This window comes from Danio rerio, chromosome 9 (genome assembly GCF_052040795.2).
Source record: "Danio rerio strain M-AB ecotype USA chromosome 9, GRCz13ab, whole genome shotgun sequence".
Taxonomy (NCBI): Eukaryota; Metazoa; Chordata; class Actinopteri; order Cypriniformes; family Danionidae; genus Danio; species Danio rerio.
This window is the reverse complement of record NC_141029.1, coordinates 32179109-32204247: the sequence shown is the minus strand read 5'-3', so window position 1 is coordinate 32204247 and position 25139 is coordinate 32179109. Positions and strand designations below refer to the sequence as shown.

General features: G+C 35.4%; 1 protein-coding gene across 3 annotated transcripts in view; it reads left to right on the top strand.

Annotated features, from left to right (window-relative positions):
• sytl5 (synaptotagmin-like 5) overlaps positions 1-24669 on the top strand; it is a 46295-nt gene extending 21626 nt beyond the window's left edge. For 2 of the 3 annotated variants that reach the window (XM_087267962.1, XM_087267963.1), the window contains 11 exons: positions 81-183; positions 290-419; positions 2010-2110; positions 2344-2421; positions 8889-9067; positions 11472-11574; positions 11659-11820; positions 11933-12044; positions 15221-15353; positions 15641-15849; positions 18582-24669. In XM_087267962.1, coding sequence (XP_087124088.1) covers positions 81-183; positions 290-419; positions 2010-2110; positions 2344-2421; positions 8889-9067; positions 11472-11574; positions 11659-11820; positions 11933-12044; positions 15221-15353; positions 15641-15849; positions 18582-18727 — 1456 coding nt within the window. In that variant the 3' untranslated portion in view covers positions 18728-24669. Of the gene's footprint in view, positions 1-80; positions 184-289; positions 420-2009; positions 2111-2343; positions 2422-6063; positions 6130-8888; positions 9068-11471; positions 11575-11658; positions 11821-11932; positions 12045-15220; positions 15354-15640; positions 15850-18581 lie in introns of all 3 variants that reach the window. The other variant, XM_087267961.1, reaches the window with a different exon arrangement.
• Positions 24670-25139: the final 470 nt, after the last annotated feature.

Here is a 25139-nt window from a genome sequence, read left to right as displayed (position 1 = left end):
TAGTGTTTCATTCTGTGCCAGCCTGTGTCCTCTCATTAAGGCCGCCTGTGATTCGCTCTCCTTAAGCATCTGTGTTTTAGGAAGAGAGCGGTTGCAGTGGAACCATCAGGTTTACCAACTGTACCCAATAATATGAGAGCACAAATGGCTAAAACGCCAACCCAGACAGAGGCAAGAAACAGGGTAATGCACAACTGCATTCCTACATATACATTTGCGTGGATGAGAAGATAGCGTCGTTTAACCTCTCTCTCACTCTCTCTTTCTGTGTGTGTGTGTGTTTGTTCAGCCTGATGGGGCAGAGAGCGTGTCTAGTATACAGAGCAGTGACAGCGTCCCTGAAAAGATGGCGGATGGGCGGAGACAAACAGATTCCAGCACACCCTCCATCGCCGTATCCAGAGCCTCCCTCTCATCAGGTATCGCCATGGCAACAGCTGGACATATATGTATTTATATATTGCTACCATATATATAGTACTGTGCAAAAGTCTAAGGCTACTAGTATTTTCACAAAAAAGTCATTTCAATTTACTTTAAAAGATGCATCTTTTACCTTGCGGGTGCAAAAAACATGGTATTAATTGGTATGTTTTCATCTGTAGCTGTAAATGTAATCCATTTAAAAAATGTAATATTGCATAAATAATTTCTGAATGAAGCACCCTTTACATCATGTGCTGAAAAGACCGACTTTCTGACATCCTTGGAAACTGGTGTTTATTATTAATAAAATTAGAAGTTGCTGCATCTGAGGAACCTCACTGTACTCCAGCTTTCTTTTCTTACATGATAAATGAGTTGCGCCTCAGAGCGTGCAAACGTCACATGTAATAACAAAAGCTGTCACGTAATCTTGCGATGAGGCGGATGCTCGTTGTTTAGGAACATAATCATGTAAGACAGTTCTGGGAGGTCATTTAACCAAATTATTTTGATGACAGAGTTTGGGTCAAGCAGTTCAGAATGACTAAAACAATACTTGAGATGCTCTGCAATGAGATCGTTTCTCTGGTTAGTCCAGGCAGAATTCTAAATGTCACAGTGCATTAATTAATGTTAACAAGCACAGCGTTGGATTCTAATAATGCATTAGTAAATTCTGAACTATGATTAATAAATGCTGTGCAATCATTGTTTATTGTTTGTTCATGTTAGTAAATTCATTAGCTATCATTATGTGTCTCCATTTGTGATTGTTATAGAAAAAATTGGTAGGAATGCTCCGATCAGGATTTTTGCAGCCAATTCCGAGTACCATTTCCTTATCATGGTGATTGGTCGATACCAAGTACTAATTCTGATGCTTCAAGTTTTATAATACAAAAAGCACATTTTCCCTCTAAGTATGTTGCTTAAGTGGAGATGTCTCCTTACCTAAGCATATAATATCTTTAATATGTCTCTTATAACCATTGTGTGGACATGTAATGGTCAGAAGCAGCTTTAAAGAAAATAATAGATAAAACAGATACAAAAAATGGAAAGATAAATCACTAACACATTTGGAAAATTGCAAATGATGGAAGAAGAATTCAACATGGCTCAATGAAGTTTGGAGTGCATATTTGATCCATATGAAGTTAAAATGCACACCTATACATACATTACTAAAAAGAAATAGGTCCAAATACTACTGTTTATTGCAATAAGTATATTACGATAAGTTTTATTATTAAATATTCAGGTAAATTTTTTAGCTTTTTTTATTTTGCTAATATTTCAGCCAGGTTTTAATGAACTCGCAGTATTGTTAAAAACACAGAACGTTTGGTTCTGATATGTAAAAAGATTTCAGTTCTTATGTGTCCTCTGCTTGTAAACTCATAAGCAAACAATTGTGATTGGTTCATAAGATCAGCCAGATTAGTGAGTACAGATCGAGTAATGAAATGGGATTATCGGCCGATTACTGATCTGTGGCCAGTCGATCAGAGCATCCCTAAAAATGGGTAAAAAAGCCATTTTATTTTTGTTTTGTAAGAATTACGAAATATCTCCTTCCACAGATCGCAGTCGCTCAGAGGTGGACCTTAGTAATCCTGGTGAGGGATTGAGTGAAGATCCTCTGATCAGCCGGTGTCGCTCAGTTCCTGGACTCAACGATGGGGTAGATTTCAGCCGCAGGCTCTTAAATCACTTCACACTTGCAATCGTGTTCACAGTTTTTTTCCTCCGGTGTACAGGATATGGCTTCCGAACAGGGAGTTAAAATGATAAGAGACAGCCTGCTATAATGTGATTTTTCTGATATCATATTGCTGAGTGAAGTGATTGCACGCATAAAGGAAAGAAGTGCTGCTTTCAATGTAATATTGGCTGAAGGCAGTGTTTGTGCTCTAGGACTCGGATGAGGACATTGATGCGGTGTTATCAGCACACTACAAAACCAACCGGAGCGTCTGCAGTGCACAATCAATGGTATAATGATACACACACACACACACACACACACACAATACAATTACAGGTGCTTTGTTGCAATGTGTGCTTGCTGGCTGTGCAGATGTCTGAATTGAACGCAATATCTATGCTTTTTGTGCTTTGAATATTTAGATACTTATTTGAGTGGCTTTTGGCAGGAGAGAAAGAAATTTATTTTTACAAGTATTAAAATACATCAGTGCTATTTATTGTTGTTGAGACGTTTGTCTTAAAAGATTTAGTTAAATCATATTTTTATATATATTTTATATTTTATATATATATATATATAATAATTTATTTTAATTGAAGTTTTAATAAACGTTTTGTGTATTATTATTATTATTAGTAGTGAATTTATTTCTAATACTAATAATATTATTTATTAATAATATTATTTAATATTATTAGTGGATTTATTCATTTTAACATTGGTCTATATCATGGACTGTAAAAGATATGGTCATAGTATCTGTGACATCACCCATAGTTTTCTGAAGAGCTTAAATGAAGGTACAAGTTGGTGTGGCCAACCATCGCCATTTGGTTTGTGTGTCATCGCACCAACCAGAGGTTACCAAAAAAGGGCAAAGAGGTGAAGCATGAGCGGAGCTACAAATGCCTGCTAGGATTTTGCTTAGACAGGCTTTTTTTGGAAGAAACATCTACTACTTCATTATCTGTGGTTCTTTGTGTTCTGACCACATGTGCTTGTTTGTACACTATATCTACATTATATATTCATAATATATTTTAGTTTCCCTAAGGTTGAGTCTATATCAATAATGTGTTTAGTCTTTTAAAAACACTGTTGTAATACATTGAGCCACTAAACATTGTTCCTATGATGTTTTTCTACAGCAGGAAAACACAAATTAACTGTTTAAAGCCTAAAAAACAAAACAAAAATATGATGTATATGCCAAAATTAGTGGCTAATCAGCCAGAATTAGCTGAGGTGAAGTGACGGTGACCAGCGAGACTTAGCTGTCACTCAAGTGGCCACGCCCTTAATTATGCAGACTTATTATTACTTAATATAATATTAACAAAAATTTGTTTTAAAAAAATCACCCCTTACAGTTGTCATGATGCATAATATTAGATATATACACCAAAATCATTTTTTGTACCCAGCTGTAAACACCTATTTTTCTGCTGCAAAGTTGGCCATTTTAACATTGGGTTCAATAGAAATGTGCTCTAGTGTGGAGCCAGGACTAGTGGAATTTCAATGAATTGCATTTTCAGTTACTTCTATATTAGCTTCACGAAGGAGAGCAGGATGTTGCCGCTTGTTAGATGCCAGTGTTGCAGTTAGATAATGTTACTATATAGCTTTTGCATTATTTTAATGTTAATACTAATTATTACTTTTTAAAAATACAACAGTTTAAGCTAATTGAAAATGAAGAGTTCAGATGCAAAAACCTCTAAATGCCATCTGGAATTTTCTTCTACAATGAGCATTTTCCTCAGCCTCTTATATTGAGTAATTTTATGTTAAAGGCAATGAAAATAATGTATTATTTGCCATAAATTCAAAATGACTCTAGACATAAGAGCATGAAAGAAATACTAATTTTAAAAGAAAATTTCAGATGGCACTTAGCAGTTTTTGCATCTAAACTCTTCAAATACTAAATATATTTAACAAATATAAAAACAAAAACAGAAATAAGTTAGATTTTTATATATTTTGTTTAATTTAACACATATTTCGAATAACAAAAAAAGTTTTTTATATTAGTTTAGCTTTAGTTTTAGTTCACTTTCATAAAAATTGTTCCATTTGAATCAAATTATACTTTTCTATTGATCTCAACTTACATCAATCAAACTGACTAAAAATATTAAGTTAAATTTTGTATAACTTAAAATAATTGAGTTAAAACCTGATTAACTTATTAAAATAAGTAAAAGCAACATAAAAATATTTGTTGTCTTGACTTTTTGTCATTACATTTTTACAGTGCACTATACACTCTACTTATTTCAGCTTTTCTACCTTCTGTTTATTATCATATCCTCCTCCAGGCAAAATATCCAGTTACATGTGATCACTTAATTTGTTGACTCACCTGGCAGACCCACACGTCCATTTTTTATCGCATAATCTCATATAAACACAATTTAGCATAGATAACTACTGAAAGTGCATCATTGTCCTGTTTCCTGGTTCTTGGCCACACACACAGATGCAGGTGGTACATTAAGACGCAACAAAGGAGGCATAATTTAGGCAAACAAGAAGACAAGTGGCCTCTTTAAAAACAGCTGGCATGACTCGTAGCTCACACACAGCCTCTAACAGCTACATGAGTCAGATGTGTGGAGCACTCAATGAAGAGGGGACAGGCTTTCACTCACAGCCAGTCACCCAGTCGTATTTCCAAAGAATAAGTTTGTGTCATGTTGCCACATGTCCTCTCAAATGTACATGATGGACTTCTGTGGAACACAAAACAATGTTTTGAAGAACGTTCTTGCTGCTTTTTGACAAGCAGTGAAAGGGAATGGGAACTGGGGTGATCAGAATCCAAATAATGGCAGAAATCAAATTCATTTTACCATACAGTGATCCATGCATCTTCTGTGTTATATACTGTAAAACCCAAAACATTAAGGTAACTCAAACTATTTGAGGAAACCGATTGCCACAAACCATTTAAGTTCAAAAACTAATCTTAATGAGTACTGTGAACTTACTCCGTTTAAGTGAATGAGGCAATTTAAGCACAGGAAAACCCAATAAATGAAGAGAACTCAAACCAACAGAGTACTGTAAAACCCAATAACTTAAGGTAACTCAAACCGTTTGCTACAAACCATTTGAGTGAAAAAAAAAGCTAATCTATATGAATACAATCAACTTACTCCATTTAAATAATGAGGTATTAAATTAACTCATTACACACTGAGTTCAAAACTCTTTTTACAGGAGTAGAGTTAACTTTCAGTAGATTTTGAGTTAACTACACTGATTTCATTTGATAAAGTTGACTCTTGGGCTTTACAGTGTACCTAATAGTATACATTCCAAGAATGACCTATAGACACAGTTTCTACCTGGTGTTAACATTCATTTTTAGTGAACCAATCACAAGTTTACAGTAAGGCAAGGCAAGTTTATTTATAACACTTTTCATGCACAGTGACAATTTAAAGTGCTTTATATATAAACAAGAATAAAAGAGACAAGTATAAGAAAGTAAAAACAAATAATAACATTGATTTAAAAATATATATTATTTAGAAAGTGTATGTAGAAAAACAATCCAGCTGAATGCATTTTTACCTTAGAAACGATATTATTATATCATATTTTAGATTCCATTCTAAAATAGCATTGCATAACTAGAAAAAAGCACTGTGAACATTCTACTAAACATCTCCAATTATTGTAAGTAAAATGATTGTGTTTGAAATGTTGTGAGGGTGTGCGTATATTCTGTACCAGTGTTAATTATTGGGTGAACTGTCACTTCAGAGATCCTCAAATAATCAAATGTGAAAGATTTGCTCCTCGCCTCCTGCAGTCTCTCTTTTGTCATGCTGTCTGTTTTTTTTACTCGTCTTCTCTGCTCTGTGTTTTTCTCCTGTTTGCCTTCATGCTGCCACTTTTCTGTCTTCCTTCAGTCTTCCACTCCTGCCTCGGAGAGAAAGTGGGGTTTCCTTAATGTACCAGATTCAGATGCTGACACTGTGAGTGTTCAGGCTGTTTTTCTGTCTGTCGGTCCGTCTGTCTGTCTGTTTGTCAGTCTGTCTGTTTGTCAGTCTGTCTGTTTGTCTGTCTGTCTGTCTGCCTGATTTTCTGTCTTTCTTTCTGTCAGCTTCAGTTTTTCTCTTTGGCTTTTCTGTACCACTGATACCAATGACTTCTGTGTAACACTGTACAGCTAATAATGGCAGCCTCTGTAAACGCACTATAAAAACCTGTTAATTCACTGTACTTGGGAAAAAAGTGAGTACACCTGTTGTAAATTGAGTTAAAGTTTTTTTTTATAATTAATCACATAGTATAGTATTTACTTAATTCGAAGGCAGCAGATATACTCACTCTTCTTTAAGTAAAATCAACTAATCACTATAAAAACAGGTTTACTCTTTTTGTTTTTAAGTAAAGTCAGTGAATTTTTCTCTTACAGTGTATGAGTAAAGAACGCTAAGAAAAAAAAGTCTTTATTTTTGTTAGTCTGTTAAAAATAATAAATAAAAAAACCTGAAGATGATAGAGTTGGTTTTGGATACAAGTAGAGGCCTTTTTTCCAGTTTGTAGTAGACAATTGTGTATTGAAGATTATGGCACTTTTTGACCCAACTAAAATCTCCAGATATGATTCTTGGAATTTTTTTTTTCATCCACTCAAACCATGGTACTAACAGTGAGACTGGACAAGATGGACAAGTGTCCTCTTCTAGGCTAATTCAGAACTCTTACAGTTGACTTAAATTATTCATTGGTACCCTGATAGTGGAAATGGCCATTTCAGTGTGTTTACCATATTCTAATAGACACCATTTTGTAAAGCTCAACAACCATTTGCCACAGCTTATAGCCCTAAAACAGGAGGCCATGTCTGAACCATTTCAACTTTCTTGTCACCCAGATGTACTAAACAAAATCTAAAATTCTTAAAATGCATTTTAAAAGTGGGTCAAGATAGGCCAAACTTACGTGGCCCACATATGCATTTTTAACATCTGGGCCAAATACTACATTTGATATCTGACCCAAGTCTTGAGTGTGAGACAGTGCCTAGTTTGGCCCACATGCTGTATGCCAGTCCCGGACGAATGCCTGCTGTGCCAGCTTTATGCCAAATTTGGGCCAACAAACATCAACAAACAAACCAAAAACAATTAATAAAACATTGCCAAACATTATTTCAAATGCATGACAAGAGTTGCAAATACAAACACATCTTAAATATAAAATAAGATGATAAAAATAATCATGAGAAAGCCTGCCTAAAAAGATGGATCTTAAGACAAGGTTTAAATGTGTAAAGACAATCACTGTTTCTTAAATACAAGGAAAGCGACATCCATATCTGAGGAGCCATAGAGCTAAAAGATCTGGTGGTGTGGCACTAAAGTGATAGAGTTTGATGATCTAAGAGTGCAAGAAGAGGTATAGATATGGAGAAGTTCAAGAGATATTGGGAAGCAAAATTGTGAAGTGCCTTAAAAGTGAAAAGTAAAATTTTTAAATCGATGTGATACTTGAAGCCAGTGAAGCTGATAAAGAAGTAGTGTGACATGTTTGTGAGATGAAGTCTTAGAAATGACACAAGCTGCACCAGTTTAGAAGGAAACCCAATGTGAAGAGCAATACAGTAGTCGATATGTGAAGTAACTTGTGCATGGATGAGAATTGCTGTATTATTAGTTGTGAGAGAAGGATGGAGATGAGTAATATTAAGCAGGTGGAAATATGAAGTACGGGTAACATTATTGATATGACCTTCAAAAGAAAGTGTGCATTAAAGCTCTTGACCTGCAAAGATGGACAAATTATATTATTATCATCAACATCTATGTTAAAATTATTGTATTTTTCTAAAAAGCTTTTGGTCCCAATGAGTAGGGCTTCCGTTTTCTTTTATAGGTATTTCATTTTAAAGAGGTTTAAATTTTGAATTTGTCAAGAAGGAAGAAAAGATTTGGAGGGTTTGGCGGACAGGTAGAGTTAAGTGTCATCAGTGTAGCAGTAAAATTGTTTATTGTATTTCCAAAAAATATGACCTAGCGGGAGTAAACATATAACAAAGAGGAGTGGACCCAGTAAAGAGTCTTGCAGAACACCAGTAGTGACAATCTGCAATCTCAACTTAAAGTCCTTAATTTAGACCAGGGGTCACCAACCTTTTTAACAACCTTTTTTTATATATATAACTTAATGTCATTTTCAATTTTACACCAATGCAAGTGTGATTTAAAAAGAATAGCTACAACAAATATTAAATGCGGCTTACTGGTATGTGGTGCTATGGTATGCTATTTTTAGAACAGGTCCGCGGGCAACTCATGTAATCTTCGCAGGCTACCTGGTGCCCGCGGGCACCATGTTGGTGACCCCTGATTTAGACAAACTGAGTACATTCTGCAGGATAAGACCTGAACCATAAAAAAGGATGCCAGTGATCTATACAATAGCAAGCCTATTCAAAAGTACCTCGTGCTAAACTGTGTCAAAGGCTGTGCCCTAGATCAGCATATATGCTGATCCAGGAACATGTAAAACGGTGCTGTTTGCAGCGGTTTGTTCTCAGAGAAAGCAGAAAGTTTTTTTCTGCTAACATTTTGAGTAAAGGATCACAAGAGTTAAGCAACACAGACATTCTTTTCACAGCCTTTCTTCTTGTATTTAGCAAGGCTACCAGCATTAGTGTAGGGCACAGTAGATGCCAGCAGAAGCTTGTGATCATATGCTCACCCCCACATGTATCTGTGCTCTGCAGACCAGCATCAACAGTCTGATGAGTGTGTACAGTGAGACGGGGGACTATGGCAGTGTTCGGGTTTCGGGGGAGATCCTGCTCAACATCTCTTACAGCTATAAAACAGGGGCTCTCAACGTGCTCGTCCGCGAGTGCCGCTGCCTAGCAACCGGAGATGAGAGGAGACAGCGCACGGATGCGTAAGGCCACACACACACACACACTGCTATACACTTCGCTTTGAGCCCTGGCAGAGCAGATCTGCACTTCGTGTATGTAGGGTGGCAATGCATTAACTTCATTTTAGTGTGTTGGTTTTCTCACTTAATTTAAACAGATTAGACAATTCTGACATTCATCATTTTTAGAGTCAGTTGTTGTTGTAATACATAAATAAAATGATCACTTAAATTACATATATCGCTGTAATATTTTTTACAAATTTCTAATATTTTATATTTTTAGTCTTCACTATAATTTTAGTTAGTATTAGAATTAAAATTAGCACAAAAATTTCTTTGCTGAGATGTTAATAATATTATTTTGCAATACAAATTTCAGTGTTTTCTTTTTGTGATGTATAACTTTCTAAAGGCTGGACATAGCTTTTATACTTGAAGCGTTCGCCATAGAGATATACTTTAAAACCACAGGGGGCAGCCAAAAGAAACCCACCGTAACATCAGATGGATAAACCGAGAAGTAGGAATTTTCCGTAACTACATCATATCAATAATATCATTTAAGATTTTTAAATTAATTATTTTTTATAATTTATTTTAACCATTGTTAGATTTTTATAACAATTCAAGAATTTTTCTTCTTGAGACAGTTCTAACTAATAAAGTTAAATATCACTGACAACAGAACATGGGTTGCTCTACAAGTATATTTTGTTATTATGGCAAGATATACTGACAATTAAAAATAAAAACGTAAAAATACTGACGTTTTCTTTTATAGATTTAGCCCACTCCACAATTCACACATTACTGTCTTTCTAGTTTCTGTCCTCTGTTTATATGCTAAAAAGGCAATAATGGTCCAACATTCCTGACCATTATCACCAATAAAGCCTAGAGAAATAGGGCTTTAGTATATTGTAAACCGATATGTTCAAATATTGTTGTTCAGTAATCAAACAAATAATATGTTTAAAGTGATACATATTAAACTCTTTTAATGTAACTGTTCGCTTGAGTCTCAAAAAATTTTGTGCGCTCTACCAGCCTAAATCATGTAGTACGCACCCGAAACAAAACTCTACAAACTCTACGATGACGTCACATTCACCATGCGAACTCAAATGAACTAGCGAACGTGTCGAGTATACACAAGGATAAACAGGTCTTTTTTAACTAATGAACAAAATTATACAAACCCAATTGTCATTTTGTCCTCTGATTTTCCAAAATTGTAGTACCTTTGAGGTTAAATGGCTGTATACGACCACTTTACAGCTAAATAAATAGTTTTTGTAATGAAAAGGAACCAAATAGCTTATAAAATAACAAATTATTGACAGTGAATCAGCTTTAGCTTTGGTTTTCATTTCATTAATTTAATCCAGTCTCCAGTATTTATTTGTTGTCTAATATATAGTTTAATTATGATATATTTGATGATATATTTTTTTCTTTTTCAAATATCTCCCAAACGATGATCAACAGAGTAATAAACTTACTTTACTTTATAAATCGCAATAAAACAACAGTTGCTGACCTTGGGTTAGAAATTATCAAAAATAAACAGCAGCATGTAGAACAGAAACAAAGACAGGCACAATAAGATCAATTTCCTCTCAATTTAAAAGCTTTTTCTAAGAGATGTAGTTTGAGTTTCCTTTGAACAAGGATTCATAAGAGATTGTTTTAATAAAAAAAATAGGTAGCCCATTTAACATTTTGGGACCTACTAAAGAAAAAGCTCGCTCTCCTTTTTTCTTTAGTTTGGATCTGGAGACTTTTAACATTTTCTGGTTCGACAACCTTAAACAACTTGTCAGAAATTTTAACAGTAATAAGGTTAGAAAGATAAGCCTGTGCCTGACCATTTAATGCCTTAAAACATATAGTAAAATTTTTAATTCTGTTCTAAAACATATTGGCAAACAGTTAGGGGATAAATTTGTCACAGTATTTCCTACAATATTTTTCTTCAGGTGAAAGTCTTATTATTTTTATTTCAGCTAGAATAAAAGCAGTATTAGATTTTTTAAAACCGTTTTACTGTCAATATTATTAGCCCTCTTAAGCAATATTTTTATTTTGGTTTATAGAACAAACCTTCATTATACAATGACTAGCTTTTTAATATCACTTTAAGCTGAATACTGGTATCTTGAAAATATCTAGTCAAATATTATGTTCTGTCATCATGGCAAAGATAAAATAAATCAGCTATTAGAAGTGAGTTATTAAAACTATTGTTTAGAGATGTGTTGAAAAAATCTCACGGTTAAGCAGAAATTGGGGAAAAATATACAGGCGGGCTGATAATTTAGGAGGGCTAAAAAATCTGACTTCAACTGTATATTGATGTAATATTGATGTTTTGGAGGCTGATATTGTACAGAAGCAAAAGTGTTGTTTTGTATCTTTGCAGCTATGTTAAAACCTATCTGCTGCCAGACAAGTCCCGTCAAAGCAAGCGCAAAACCAGCATCAAAAGCAACAGCACAAACCCAGTGTTCAATGAGAACCTGAGGGTAAGAGGAGCTCACCGTGTTTTGTGTTGGGTTTGATGAGCTATTGATTTAAAGGCTTTTATCTGAGTCTGTGTCTTTGTGCAGTACGTGGTCAGTCACTCTCAGCTGGAGACGCGGACGCTGCAGGTCTCAGTCTGGCATCATGATCGTTTTGGACACAACAACTTCCTGGGGGAAACAGAGCTCACCTTTGACTCCTGGGAGTTTGACACGCAGATAGAAGAATGGTTTGCTCTGCAGCCTAGAGTGAGTATAGCTCACGCACACATATAGACAAATAAAGGGATAAAGCCAGAGAGGTGAAGAAGTGCATTGATGTGTTTAAAAGTGTGATGAAACCTGTTTGTGTTTGTGTCAGATTGAGTCTGATTATGTGGACTCAGTGATGCACTATAAAGGTGAACTGACGGTGGTTTTGAAGTACATTCCTGCAGAGAGAAACGTCTCTCTGCCTCTGGACCAAGTACAAGGTACCTTTTACATTTATATTTATGTTTAGTTATTTAGCAAACGCTTTGTCTAAAGTGACTTCAATTGAGGAAGCATTCAGTGACTCAACAAGAAGAGGCAATACACACAGTAGTGCTTAATACACAAGGGAATTGTTTGTGCTCAGAGAATTAAGGGTTAGAGTAAGGAGGGTGGAGTGTATTTTTTTAATGATTTTTTTTTTTTACAGAGAGAAGAGGTTTTTTTTTTTTTTCAGGTGTTTTTTCAAGCCCACTCATCTGTGTGAAGCACACTTCACAAATGCACAGTGTCTTTTAGAGATATGGAGTGATTGTAAGAAAGTGTCTGGTGCAAAACTTGTGCAAGTGTCAGTTAAAGTGTCAGAGATGAAAGTGTGTTTTCTACAACTGGTTTGTCATGCCTACTCACCTGTGTGAGACAAACTTAGAATTGCATAAGGTATTGAGGCATTCTTATGTTGTGGTGGGGTTGTACATGTCAACAGTGATATATGGTAATAGCCGCGTTTCCACTATCGCGCCTAAAGCGAGCGAGCCAGGGCGAGCCAAGGCCAGTCGCGTTTCCACTGTCACTTCTGGGGCCTAACCGGGCCAAATTGGGGCTTTCTTGGGGCCAGCGGACTGCCTTTTTCGGCTTGCCGAATACCTTGGGCCAAAGAGGGCCAGCTGGGGCTTCGGGGCAGAGTGAAAGGAGAGGCGAGTACAGTTTTCGATCGCACATGAGTACATGTGCCAAACAAATAAATAAATAAATAAGGGAAAGAAAACATCTAACCTTATGGGGTCTTTTTGCGTATGATCACGTCACGATTTGCGTATGTTTCTCTTTTAAACGTAAGAGTGTTGCATAAAATAAATAAAATAATAAAGTAGTTTTAATTTTTAGTGCCATTCTTTGCTGTTTCAATGACGCATAATAATCTTTACACCATATTAAAGACATAGCAGACAGTAAAGGTTTTCGAGAGTTTTTGTTAAGTTTAAAAGGTGTATTTGTGCACGTTTAAATGCCTGTATGTGTGTGTGAGACCGAGAAAAAGAGCGCTCCCTTCACAGCTGTGTTGATGCTGCGCGGCTTTTTTATTATTTATTTTGGAGATAATAATACACAACATGAATACAACCGAAAGACATAAAACTTAACAAATTACGTGCCCACATTCGTAGACTTTAAACAGTATAGTGTGATATCTTGATAAAATAGCCTAAACTATATTGAAATATAATTTAAAGAATTACAAATATCGGATATAATAAAATCGCATTAAATAAATAAACCAATATAAAATAAACAAAAGCTAGCTAGAACAATGTGGGTAGTCTATATACAATACACAAATCAAACCGTTTGTTTTAAAGCCATTTAACTTTCATTTTACAAAGGCTTATCTGAAAATTTTTTTTAGATATTTTCTAAAAACAATAAACACCGGAGAAGGTTTGAAATATTATTTATAATATTTCGCACTGGCCTGATAGTGGAAATGCGGCTAAGGTGTTTATAGAATCTAGTCTTCTGTCACGTTTCTGTTACTGCAGAAGACTTTGTCATATCTTAAATTTATACCTTAAAAACAGAAAAGTAGGATATTTATATGAGGGCTTTTAAATGAACATTTTACCACAACTGTGACTAGCCGAGGGTGGTGCAGTGGGTAGTGCTGTCGCTTCACAGCAAGAAGGTCGCTGGTTCGAGCCTCGGCTGGGTCAGTTGGCGTTTCTGTGTGGACTTTGCATGTTCTCCCCGTGTTTGCGTGGGTTTTCCTCCGGGTGCTCTGGTTTCCCCCAAAAGTCATGCGGTATAAGTGAATTGAGTGAGCTAAATTGACCATAGTGTATGTGTGTGAATGAGAGTGTATGGATGTTTCCCAGTGATGGGTTGCAGCTGGAAGGGCATCCGCTGTGTAAATCATATACTGGATAAGTTGGTGGTTCATTCCGCTGTGGCAACCCCTGACCCCTTTGCTGTTTTTATTATATGCATTGGGTTACACTGTGGAACAGCAGTGTTTGAGAAACAGGTTTGATTGGCTGCCTCTAAGCCCAGTAAAGTTTGGAAATCCTTTGATAAGTGAAGTTTCACAAAATAATTGAAGAGAAGCACGCCATCACTATCACTAACTAATATAAAACACATGAAACAAAATTGAAGTCACAAGCACCTACTACATACAAACTAGCGCAGTTATCCTTGGGAAGTTATCGAGAACTACCTGATCTCATATCCTTCCTATTGCTTATTGACCAGGTGGGAGCCTTGGGCTCATCTATCTCTGAGCTCAGGGTTCTCACCCAGGACAGCATGCCAAACCTGCTAAAATAGTCAGGCATTATCTAAGTGTGAACTCTTGAAATTATAAACGTGTGTCTAATTTTATTTTTATATAAAATAACTATAATTGAAAAATAATAAATTGGGTATTATTACTTTGTTTTTGTTACAATAGCTGGGTTTCCATCAGGCTGTTAATGTTGTGCATTTTGAAATATAGCGTGAGAAATTAGTTATTGACATGCAACATTTCTTATAAGAATTCCTGAATTGAGAGGTGGTTTTGGACTTGTGGGAAAATATTAATGTAAATAAAGTTAATATATTATTTATGAGCAGTATCGCACGAGTAGCAGTGCGATATGGCTATAAATCAGCACTGGTGGGAGGCGTGCCTTGGCACGAGGCTGTAATTCATTTTTTTGGCAAACCTTTGCAAACTTTGGCTCCATGTTTGGATGGAAACCATAAAAAACCACAGGGAAACTTTAAGCTATTCTTTTTAGAAGCTTGGGAAAAACATTAACGCATGATGCATTTTAAAATGTACATTATATGCAACGCAAACTGATCTGAGGCATTGAAAACACCGTTATCTGGAGTGGCTTACATGAATGTCTTGAAATCTGATAATCATTTTAAACTCAATGATTGTTACAATAAACCATTCTCAAGCAATTTTTACACACATTTATTGCTTAGTGAGTTTTAGTTTTAGGCCCTGTTAGGACAATGTAAAAATGTAATAAATTTGGATTTTGGTTTAAATCGAGTATCTAACATATCTAATGTTTTTTCTAATATGTTTCTAGTGGCTTTTTAAAATTGTAGGGAGACCATAATTGAGAATCAGCAATTCGAGCATTTACTAGTCTGTTTAATCAAGCGCTTCCCTCTTCCTCAGTGAAAAAGGGATTTCTTAAAGGAAAGAAGAAGACCATCACTCTTCCTAAAGGAGGAATGGTGGAGCTGCTGGTCAAAGAGGCAAAAAACCTGACAGCCGTCAAAGGAGGCTCTTCTGACCCATTCGTCAAAGGGTGAGCTCATAAACACAGCAGTCAAACGTATGGGATCAGTAAGGATTTTTGAATGTTTTTAAAAGAATCATATTTTGCTCACCAAAGCATTTCTTTGGTCAACAATACAGTCAAACATGTCCAATTTGTGAAAGTTTTTTACAGCTTAAATGAACGGTTTAATCGAATGTAGTAGAAAGTGTCATTTTTTCCTGTGATTTTCAGAAATCATTATAAATTGCTCATTATAGTGAATGCATCATAGACTCACATGCATCTTATTTTTGTCTTTCTTGCTGTATTATCAGATATCTGCTTCCGGATGACAAGAAGAGCACAAAGCACAAGACGGCGGTGGTGAAGCGCAGTGTAAACCCACGCTGGAATCACACGTTCACCTACTGCGGCCTGCAGCACAGTGATCTGGACAGTGTGTGTCTGGAGCTAACCGTATGGGACAGAGAGCCCTTCGCCAGCAATGTCTTCCTCGGTGGAGTAAGGCTCGGCGCCGGGACAGGTCAGATTTTTTAACGCTCATACTGTTTTGTTTTGTTTTGTTTTGTTATTTTATTTATTTTATTTTTTTTATTGGTCTTTTGTTTTGTTTTGGTGTTTTGTTTGCTTTTTGTTTTTTTGGTTGTTTTTTGTTTTGTTTTTAAATAACAAAGTCAAAATTTTCTGTATTTAAAGTGTGTGAAATCAATACTGAAATGCAGTTTTGTACTTTATATGGAAGTTGCTATTTCAGTATTATGCTTATGCTGTTATAGTAGATAATATGCTAAAAATGTCAGTTAACAAATCATAATATTATCACGTTTTAGTATTTTACATTTCTTTTAGTTGATGATAACTATCAATATTTGTTTGTTAGGGATTGTAATCTTTTAAATGATAAATAACAATCTATTACCTTCCATATACTAAAGACAAGCAAATATATTTTTTGAATATGTGAATAATAAGAAACAACACTAATTTCGATGCAGTATTACCCACACATTTATTATTAAATTATTAATTAAATTATTAATTTAAAAGTTAATTAATTAATTTAATCATGCAAAAACACGAAAAAAGTATTTATCAGCTCCAAAAGCCAAACACCAAAATATTTTGACAAATTTCATGTTAAATTATTTTTAAAACTTTAGTTTAGTTTAGTTTATAAATTTAGTACAGTTTGAATATGCTTTTTTGTGCTTATTTTTTATTTATTTTGCAAACATATTTCAGATTTTAAATTTGTATGTTTTTGATTTAATATTTCATTTTTATTTCACCTATGTTACAGTTCCTCAATTATAAAAACTTAAATATTAATTAATATAACAACACTTAAAAGTAAGTCATACGAAAATGTTTAAATACTTTAATTAAAAATAATAACAAAAAAACTTTTGAGGAGAAAGAGGGAACTTTATTTACTAAAGTCTACCAAAGTCCATTTCATCCACTTCTTTGCCATAATTTGACTTCCCCTCTGGATATATATTTCCCACATTAATATGCCAGAATTGTCCAGCTTTGATTTGCTGTGAAATGTTCTGTGACTCACATGAATAGAATCATTTGGTCCCAAATGTGTTTGAATCAAATTTCCCCTCTAATGATCTTACTAAACGTCTGCTTAATCTGTCATCAATGATGCATGAAGCATTACTGCGTGCAACACATTCTGTATTCATGCTAAACTAATTTCAAGATGTTTTATTCATATCTTCACTCGCTCATGATCAAGTGGTTTGTTCCTCATGGATGACGATGTTTTAAAATGTTTATAATTAGCAATGGTTTCCATTTCCATTTACCTTCTATCTGTTTCTTTTTGTACTGTACCATTAAGATTTCTTAATATAGTTGACCTCTATTAGGACTTTTAACCTCTTCTTGCGTGAAAAAAAAACTTCTACTAAACTGCAAGACATTTTAAAAGTGGACAGTGATATGTGCGTTTAGTGATAATTCAGACATAACAGTACTATTGCAAGCTGTATTATTTGCCTTCATATATGATCTGAGGAGAATAAGGAGAATTATTTTAAAACAGGGAAACTTGGCTATTTATATAGAAATTTACTGCATGTGTGTATACAATTCTTCTTCTTTCCTTTAAGAATATATATATAGCCAGTTGAAATTTTGGCTGCATTTAATTGTTCAAAAATATTATAAATTTGTCATATTGAATTTTAATTACCATTTTATGTAATTTATTTATATTTTTATTGTTGTTTTTTTCCTCTGATTCTTGTTATTACCAGTGTTGAATTTCTTTCTTTCAAATTTTTGTAGAAATATATAAAATGTATTAATCATTTTCAGGATGCGATCAATGGAAAATTAAAAATAATACAATTTCTTTGAAGTACAAGCAATGTATGGAGTATTAATGTTTTTACTGCTACTATGGAAGAATGTTATATGTTCTTTATGGATAAGTAACTATTTAAAAGAAGATGAAAGCTTACATTGTGAAGAAGCACAACTGTTATATTATACAGGGTGACTCAAAAAGAATACCACAGCTTTGAAAACTGACAACTCTGCAAAGAAGAAAAGGAGAGTTAAGCTCTTTCTGTCCAATGGAATATTGACAGTTGCAAATTCAGCTTTAAATCACAGCAATAAAAAAGGCATTTTATTTCATTCTAAATTTATGTAATATTTCACAACAAAACTGTTTTTATTGTATTTATCAAATACTTTCACACTGATAATAATCAAAAATGTTGACCCCCAAATCAACATATGTGCAAATGATTTCTGGAGAATCATGTGATGCTGACAACGGGATTGATGATAATGAAAATCCAGCTTTGCTATCACATAAATTAATCACATTTTAAAATGTATTATAAAAGAAAACTTTTATTTTAAATTATTAGTTCACATTTTTACTGTTTTGATCAAGTAATAGGAGACTTGGTGAGTTTAACACACACAAACACAAACATACCAGCCAATAAATCATTCACTCTTGTACTAAATGTGTTTTGAAAGCCATTACTTCCAAATAAAACCAACATTTCGTGCATATTTAGTTTTTTGAAGACAAAACGTTTCAATTGTAAAAATGTTTCATGGCCTTTTTGCTATCAATGACAAAAATTGTCTCTTTGCTATCAAAAATTGTGTCACCCAGGTAGCTAATATATGACAGAATTTCTTTCACCATCTGTTGAATTTCCTCCACCATGCGTGTCTGAGAGTGAAGCAGCTCTGCTTTGACCTGTTTGTGGCCTGCAGGTCTGAGTTATGGGAAGGAAGTGGACTGGAACGATGCCTACGGGGAGGAGCAGCGGCTCTGGCAGCGCATGATTGACAACCCTGAGGTTCCTCAAGAGTGCACACTGATGCTGAGATCCAGCATGGCCAGGAGGAAGACGGACTGACAGAAGAAAAGAGTATCCCCGGCAATACTCATCATTCAGCATCTCATCGCCTCTAGACACTTTTAAGTGCTCTTTACGTTCTTGAGCAGTACTCGGACAAACCAGATTCTCATTTCAACGGTACTCATGCACTTCAAATGATCAAAACACATCTGTGGAACATATTAAGGGCCTCTGAGGTCCTGTTTACACCTGGCATTGAGATCCATCTGTTGGTCAACAAAAGGAGTTTTTCTACACACAGGATTATCACATTTGTTAGTGGACTAGTAAGTGTGTATTAAGCATAAAAACAAGATTACATTTGTAATGCAAGCACAAACATAAAGTTTTAGGCAGCATTCATAATTATTTATTTGTATTAAAATACAAAATGATGATTCTGTCATCATTTATTTACCCTCTAAATGGGATAGTTTACCCCAAAATGAAAACTACCTCATCATTTACTTGACCTCATGTGCTTTCAGACCTAATTGAGTTTCTTTCTTTTGTTGGATGCCAAAGAAGATGTTTTGAAAAATGCTTGTTGAGGAAACCCACTGACCTCTGTTGTAAGAAATATATACTATGGAGGTCAATAAGTCCAATCAACCAGGATTATTTAAAAAAGCTTCTTTTGTGTTCAACAGGGGCCGGTTGCACCAGCAGTGCACAAGTTAAAACATAGCCCAGTTGTGACTTAATAGGGCACTAAGTTACAACTTACACATTACTAAATATTTTAGTGTTGCACCACCGAACTTAGGTTAAGCTTAACACTACGTTCTAACTAAATACTTACGGCGGCATCTTGCATGTATAACAGTACAAAAGAGATGACACAAGATTACTATTAGTTTACATAGAGCTCACAATCATAATGAACAATGCTCTCCCTCTATTCACAGCCTAATTTTTCTCCCAAATCTTGCATTTTTTTCGGTTTGTGAAAGAAGACTTTAATTTTCTATCAAGTACCATCATAAGATCCTCGAGCCTGGGACTCCCTCCTGTTTGCAAGGCGAGAAAGGAGTTTGAGCTTTTTACTTATTAGGAGCATGTCTATGTCTATAAAACGTCTATTTGGATTGGGCAGTTGACTTAAGTTGCATGTTTTTGGACGGTGGGAGGAAACCGGGGAACCCAGGGGAAACCCAGGTGAGCTTGGGGAGAACGTGTAAACTCTGCACAGAAACGTTGGCTGGCTTTGTAAGAACTAGAACCAGTGACGTTCCTGATGTGAGGCAACTGTGCCAACCACTGGGCCACCGTGCCACCCATCTGTGAAAGGTGGAGGAGAGGGGGGTGGAAGGGGGGATTCTTCAAAACGAAGATGGTTGTGATATATAACTTAGGGTATTTATTCTGGCTTAGGAATCGTCTAATTGGTAAATCATAAATTGTATAATGCGGGACCAGCTGCAAGTAATCATAAGCACGTGATCCTCTTAAAATTAGTTTAAAAAATAAACTTCACTTTCTGTTAATTGTATTTATCAATTAAAAAGAGTTTTTTTTCCTGCTCTCTTCTCTTTCATATGTAGGATATAAAAAAAATCGAGTTTAATGTTTTGATAACTTTGTGTATTCACGGCTTGCGATGAAGGTGTGTGTGTTGACTTTAATGACTGACTGTTACTTAATGCACGATAAAAATGTAATTTGTCATTTCATTTTCATAGGACAGCTATATATAGCTGAATACTTAAATGAAAAAACTTAAATGGCTTTTGCACAAGTGAAGGGTGAGTAAATAATAACAGAATTTTTATTTCTGGGTCAACCATCCCTTTAAACCTGAATGAATTCTAGCCCCTGCTAAACACAAAAGCAGATATTTTGATGAACCAAATGGTTTTTAGTCCCTGTAGACTTCAGTACAATTGTTATTTACTACAGAAGTCATCAAAAATGGCACCAGCAAACTGTGTACTTTCCACTTTATTGATTTTGAATAACTTGAGGCTGAGTAAATGATGCTGCCGCATGCAACTAGCAAACATTGACATTACAGTGAATGGTTTGCAGTGTAGCCAATACTTTACTCTACCAATGTGATTGGTAGGATAGACTAAAGATAAGTCCACATTACCAGATTTCTTGGGTTGAAAGGTTGATTGTGTGCTAGTGTAGAAACAAATAAAGCACAGCTCAGTACCAGAAGTCAAACCAGCAGTTCTGTTGTCAACATACCACATTTGCTGCTGCAAAATCTTCTTATGTGATTTTTTTGGATTTGGAGTCTAGTTTTGGAGATTTTTGTTGTGGATTCAGATTTTGGACAACTGAGGCCCAGATTCACGATGACTTTTCATCAATTCAATAACAACTGAACAACAGACTAAATACAGGTACAACTGTGTTACATCAGATGGCAGTCGTAATGTAAATGCCAGAGATTGAACGTACTGTGTATAGACATGCTGTTGAAAATTTGCCAAAACAGGATGTTTTTTCTGCACTGTACCCAAACGCATGGATTAGGATAGAAACTGTAGTTGCCATCCACATCCTTTATTATTTGCTTGCTTTCCTGATCACTTGAAGGTCATTTAACATTGGATTGTTGATTCAGTAACTCACTTGTGCGTCAGACCGAAAGTTCCTGTGAAAGTGATGTAGAGCGTGGCAAAATAATAAGGAAGGGTTTCACAAGTCTGAACACAAGAGGTCACAAGAGATGCATTTAAAAGTGTGTTAATAGGATAGATCACCCAAAAATGACAATTGTACTCACCCTTAACTGGTTCCAAACCTCCACTGACATCCATAGTAGGAAAAACATTATGGAAATCAATGGTTACCTGTTTCTAGCATTCTTCAGAATATCTTCTTCTGTGTTCAACAGAGGAAAGAAACTCAAACTGGTTTTTCACAAGCGAGTGGTGAGTAAATGATGTCAGAATTTTCAATTTTGGGTGAACTATGTCTTTAATACCAGGCAGAAACTGGGCCTGTGTCAAATCTCAAACCAGGTGTAAATGTTGATCGACACTTCATGTCTACCCAGATGTGATTAGACTTTAAATCAAAAACCTATTGTCATAACTTTTGACTTGCACATAAGAACTATTTAAAAAGAGCACAGTGAACATCACCAATCAGAGGTCATGTTTGTCCTGAAAGAACAAAGCACAAAGCACTTCCTCCCTGCACATACACAAGAAGAAAAACATAAATCCAGTTTGCACAAATATCACCGCTTGCACGTGAGAGTCATATTTTTATGAGCATATTTATATAGACATGCACAAAAGATTGATGATATTATGATAAACATTAAAACTGATGCTGACTTTAATTTCATACCTGATTAATTTGGAATTGGATTCCAAAGTGTTTAATGCATATTTTTAGTGTAAAATAAAATATCTGTGTGGCGTAAAAAGATATATCTGGGAACAATACGGTTCATGAACTTGATCAGAGGCAACCAGAGACTAGAGACGCCAACTAGATTCACAGTTTCCCAAAAATTCTAGTGTTGTTTTTTTTTTTTTTTTTGGTGAAATGATTGTCGTAAACCCAAATGTGGAGTAGATTAAGACACCATTAGACTGTTTGCTAATGACCAGTCAGTCAGCATGCAAAATATTACATTGACAATGTTGTCGTCTGATCAATTTCTCCATCTGCCACTGCTGGATCATATAGACAGCCTCAACCCAAAGGAGAAAGTATTGTAGCACTGAAAAAAGTACAAAAGTATAATATTTATTCAAACCAAAAATAAACTCAAAAGACCTAAGACTAAAATGATCTATAGAAATGTTACTGGTTCGAGCTGAGTTTATAGTAGAAAAGTGGATCGAAAAACACCGCAAATATAAAACATATGCACTAGGGGTGTAATAATACACATTTGTACTGAATTCTTTCAGCTGTTTGTCTTTTTATTTTATTTGTATGTTTTAGAAGGGGCAACGTGGTGGTGCAGTAGGTAGCACTGTCGCCTCACAGCAAAAAGGTCGCTGGTTTGAGCCCCAGCCGGGTCAGTTGGCATTTCTGTGTGGAATTTGCTTGTTCTCCCTATGTTTGCGTGGGTTTCCTCCAGGTGTTCCAGTTTCTCCCACAGTTCAAAGACATGTGCTATAGGTGGATTGGGTAAGCTAAATTGTCTGGAGTGTATGGGTGATTCCCAGTGATGGGTTGCAGCTGGAAGGGCATCCGCTGCATAAAACATATGCTGGAGTTGGCGGTTCATTCCTCTGTGGCAGCCCCTGATTAATAAAAGGGGCTAAGCCAAAAAGTCAATGAATGAATGAATGTGTACAGAAAGAATGCCGTGTTTTATACACTACACATGCAGAGCTCTGCATACTGTAGAACGTAATTTCAAAAACCAAGATCCCCTATTAGAACATGGGACAATAGCATTTACTGATTTACTTTGTGTAATTTGTTAGATTACATGGTATTCTTTGACAGCTTTTACTAGCTGGCCTCAGTTTGATTAACAATATCAGAGTAGTACTAAAGTAGTCTTTGTCGCCCTTGTTAGTGGCGCTCACCAGAGTGATTAAATTTTTGGTTAAACCCCAAAGCAACCTAGTTTTGGGTAATGGGTGACCACTAGTAGGAGCTGTGCATTGAAAAATCTCACTTCACTGACCTCAAGAGCTCCATTAGTGTCTGACGCTAAAGGCTATGACCTTTAGTGTTTTGTCAGTGTGCCCATGTTTCTTTTGCTGGAAATGTCAGTTCGAATCCTACTCTTTATGGGGCCAAATTGGTGCCGTGACCCAGTTTAGGGGAGTCAGTGTAATGGAGGTCGGCTACAGTAGTAAGAGCTAAATTAATTCAAGTCATAAGTCTACACTGATATATTTGTAATTTCAACATAAAATATTTAGCTTACCTATTTTGCATTATGAATTATTAGCACTCGGTTATCTACTCCAATTAGCAAAAAGCCCTGTACAGAAACATTGACTTGTTTAAGGTCTGCATGAAATGGAAGCTGTGACTTTTCTCCCCATATTGTGATGTAGTTTCAATAGAAAGGGAATATTGAATGAGAAAATAGTGGACGTGGCTTGTTTTTTTTGTACTGCAAGCTGATTGGATGTAGTAAAGTAGGCATTTAATTCAGAAAGATCAGAAAAAGAGTTTCGGGAGAGTTATTGAAACCTAACAGACACCTCCTCCTCACCATTTCTGTTTGTTGTCATAGCGCTGTAAAAAACTAGATGTGCGTGGTTATGTTAGCCAAGCCCAATACCCCAGACAGATGTAATCTGAGAATGATTGTAAACGAGTGAAAACAATGATGAATGAGTGAAAACAAACAGGAAGTGCATTTCCAGATTTTAATTTTAGATTACAGGGCCAAACCTTTTTCTTTTCTTAATGACATGCACAGTTGAATTGTTCACCACAAAACTACCAATGTGAACTAACAAAATCAATATTGTTAGTTTTGATTTCATGTGAACTTTAAAGATTGTTTGTTTCAGAAGGCCACTGTTGAATAAAGGATAACAGTGAAACCATCAACAAACTTACTGAGCCATGCCTTCAAAACGGTCATTTGTGTATGTTACACCCCTAATTTGCATACATATTGCATAATGCCTACAGCCCCTACAGCAAGTTTGAGGCGAGAGTAAAAGTTAATTCCCGCAGTTGATCGTTTCGAGCCGTCATGTCACTGTGAAGTCTCCATAAATATTGTGCACACCCCCTTCCATTCTTAATATTCCTGTTAGCATCAGTCAAGTGAATAGAAATTATGACAACTTATAATAAACTGAGAGAGTCTGTGGCATGTATAAGGCTTTATCAATGTCGATGTTTGACATGTCTAATATTGTCTGAAGCTGTTTAACTTTCAGCATGTTTAGTGTGTGTGTGTGTGTGTGTGTGTGCTGTTTTCATCTCGCGACAGGACTACTATGTTTAGGACTGTTCTGTACTGTACTTTATCATTGCTACAAAAAGAATAAAGCATTAACAAACAAGATTAGTTTAATTTCCTTTTTTCCACCACATTTTCCCGAGCAAATTTTGGTATTTATCTTTCTCTTCATACTCTACACATTGTACTTACATTTATTACTATTTGACTAAATACTAAATGCTCTTGACTAAATACTCTTCTCACCAATGATGCATTTATTTGGTTATTAATCCAGTATCATATACAGAAATTCTTCTTCTTCTCTAGAATGGATCATTATTTTGTAGATCTAAACATGCTAGAAATCTCACAAAACTTTGCACACGCCCCAGAAGTGGAGTAGGTGTAGACATTCATATTGGACTGTGTGTCATGTAAAAGACATAATAAATAAAAACTCCAGGTTTGTACTAGTCACTTAGCAGCACTCAAGTCCTACCCACTTGGAGCTGGCTCTTACCTTCGTTTATACCTTTCAGCATCATTACTTCAGTCTTCGGTGTCACAAAAATGTTACAGAAATCATTATAA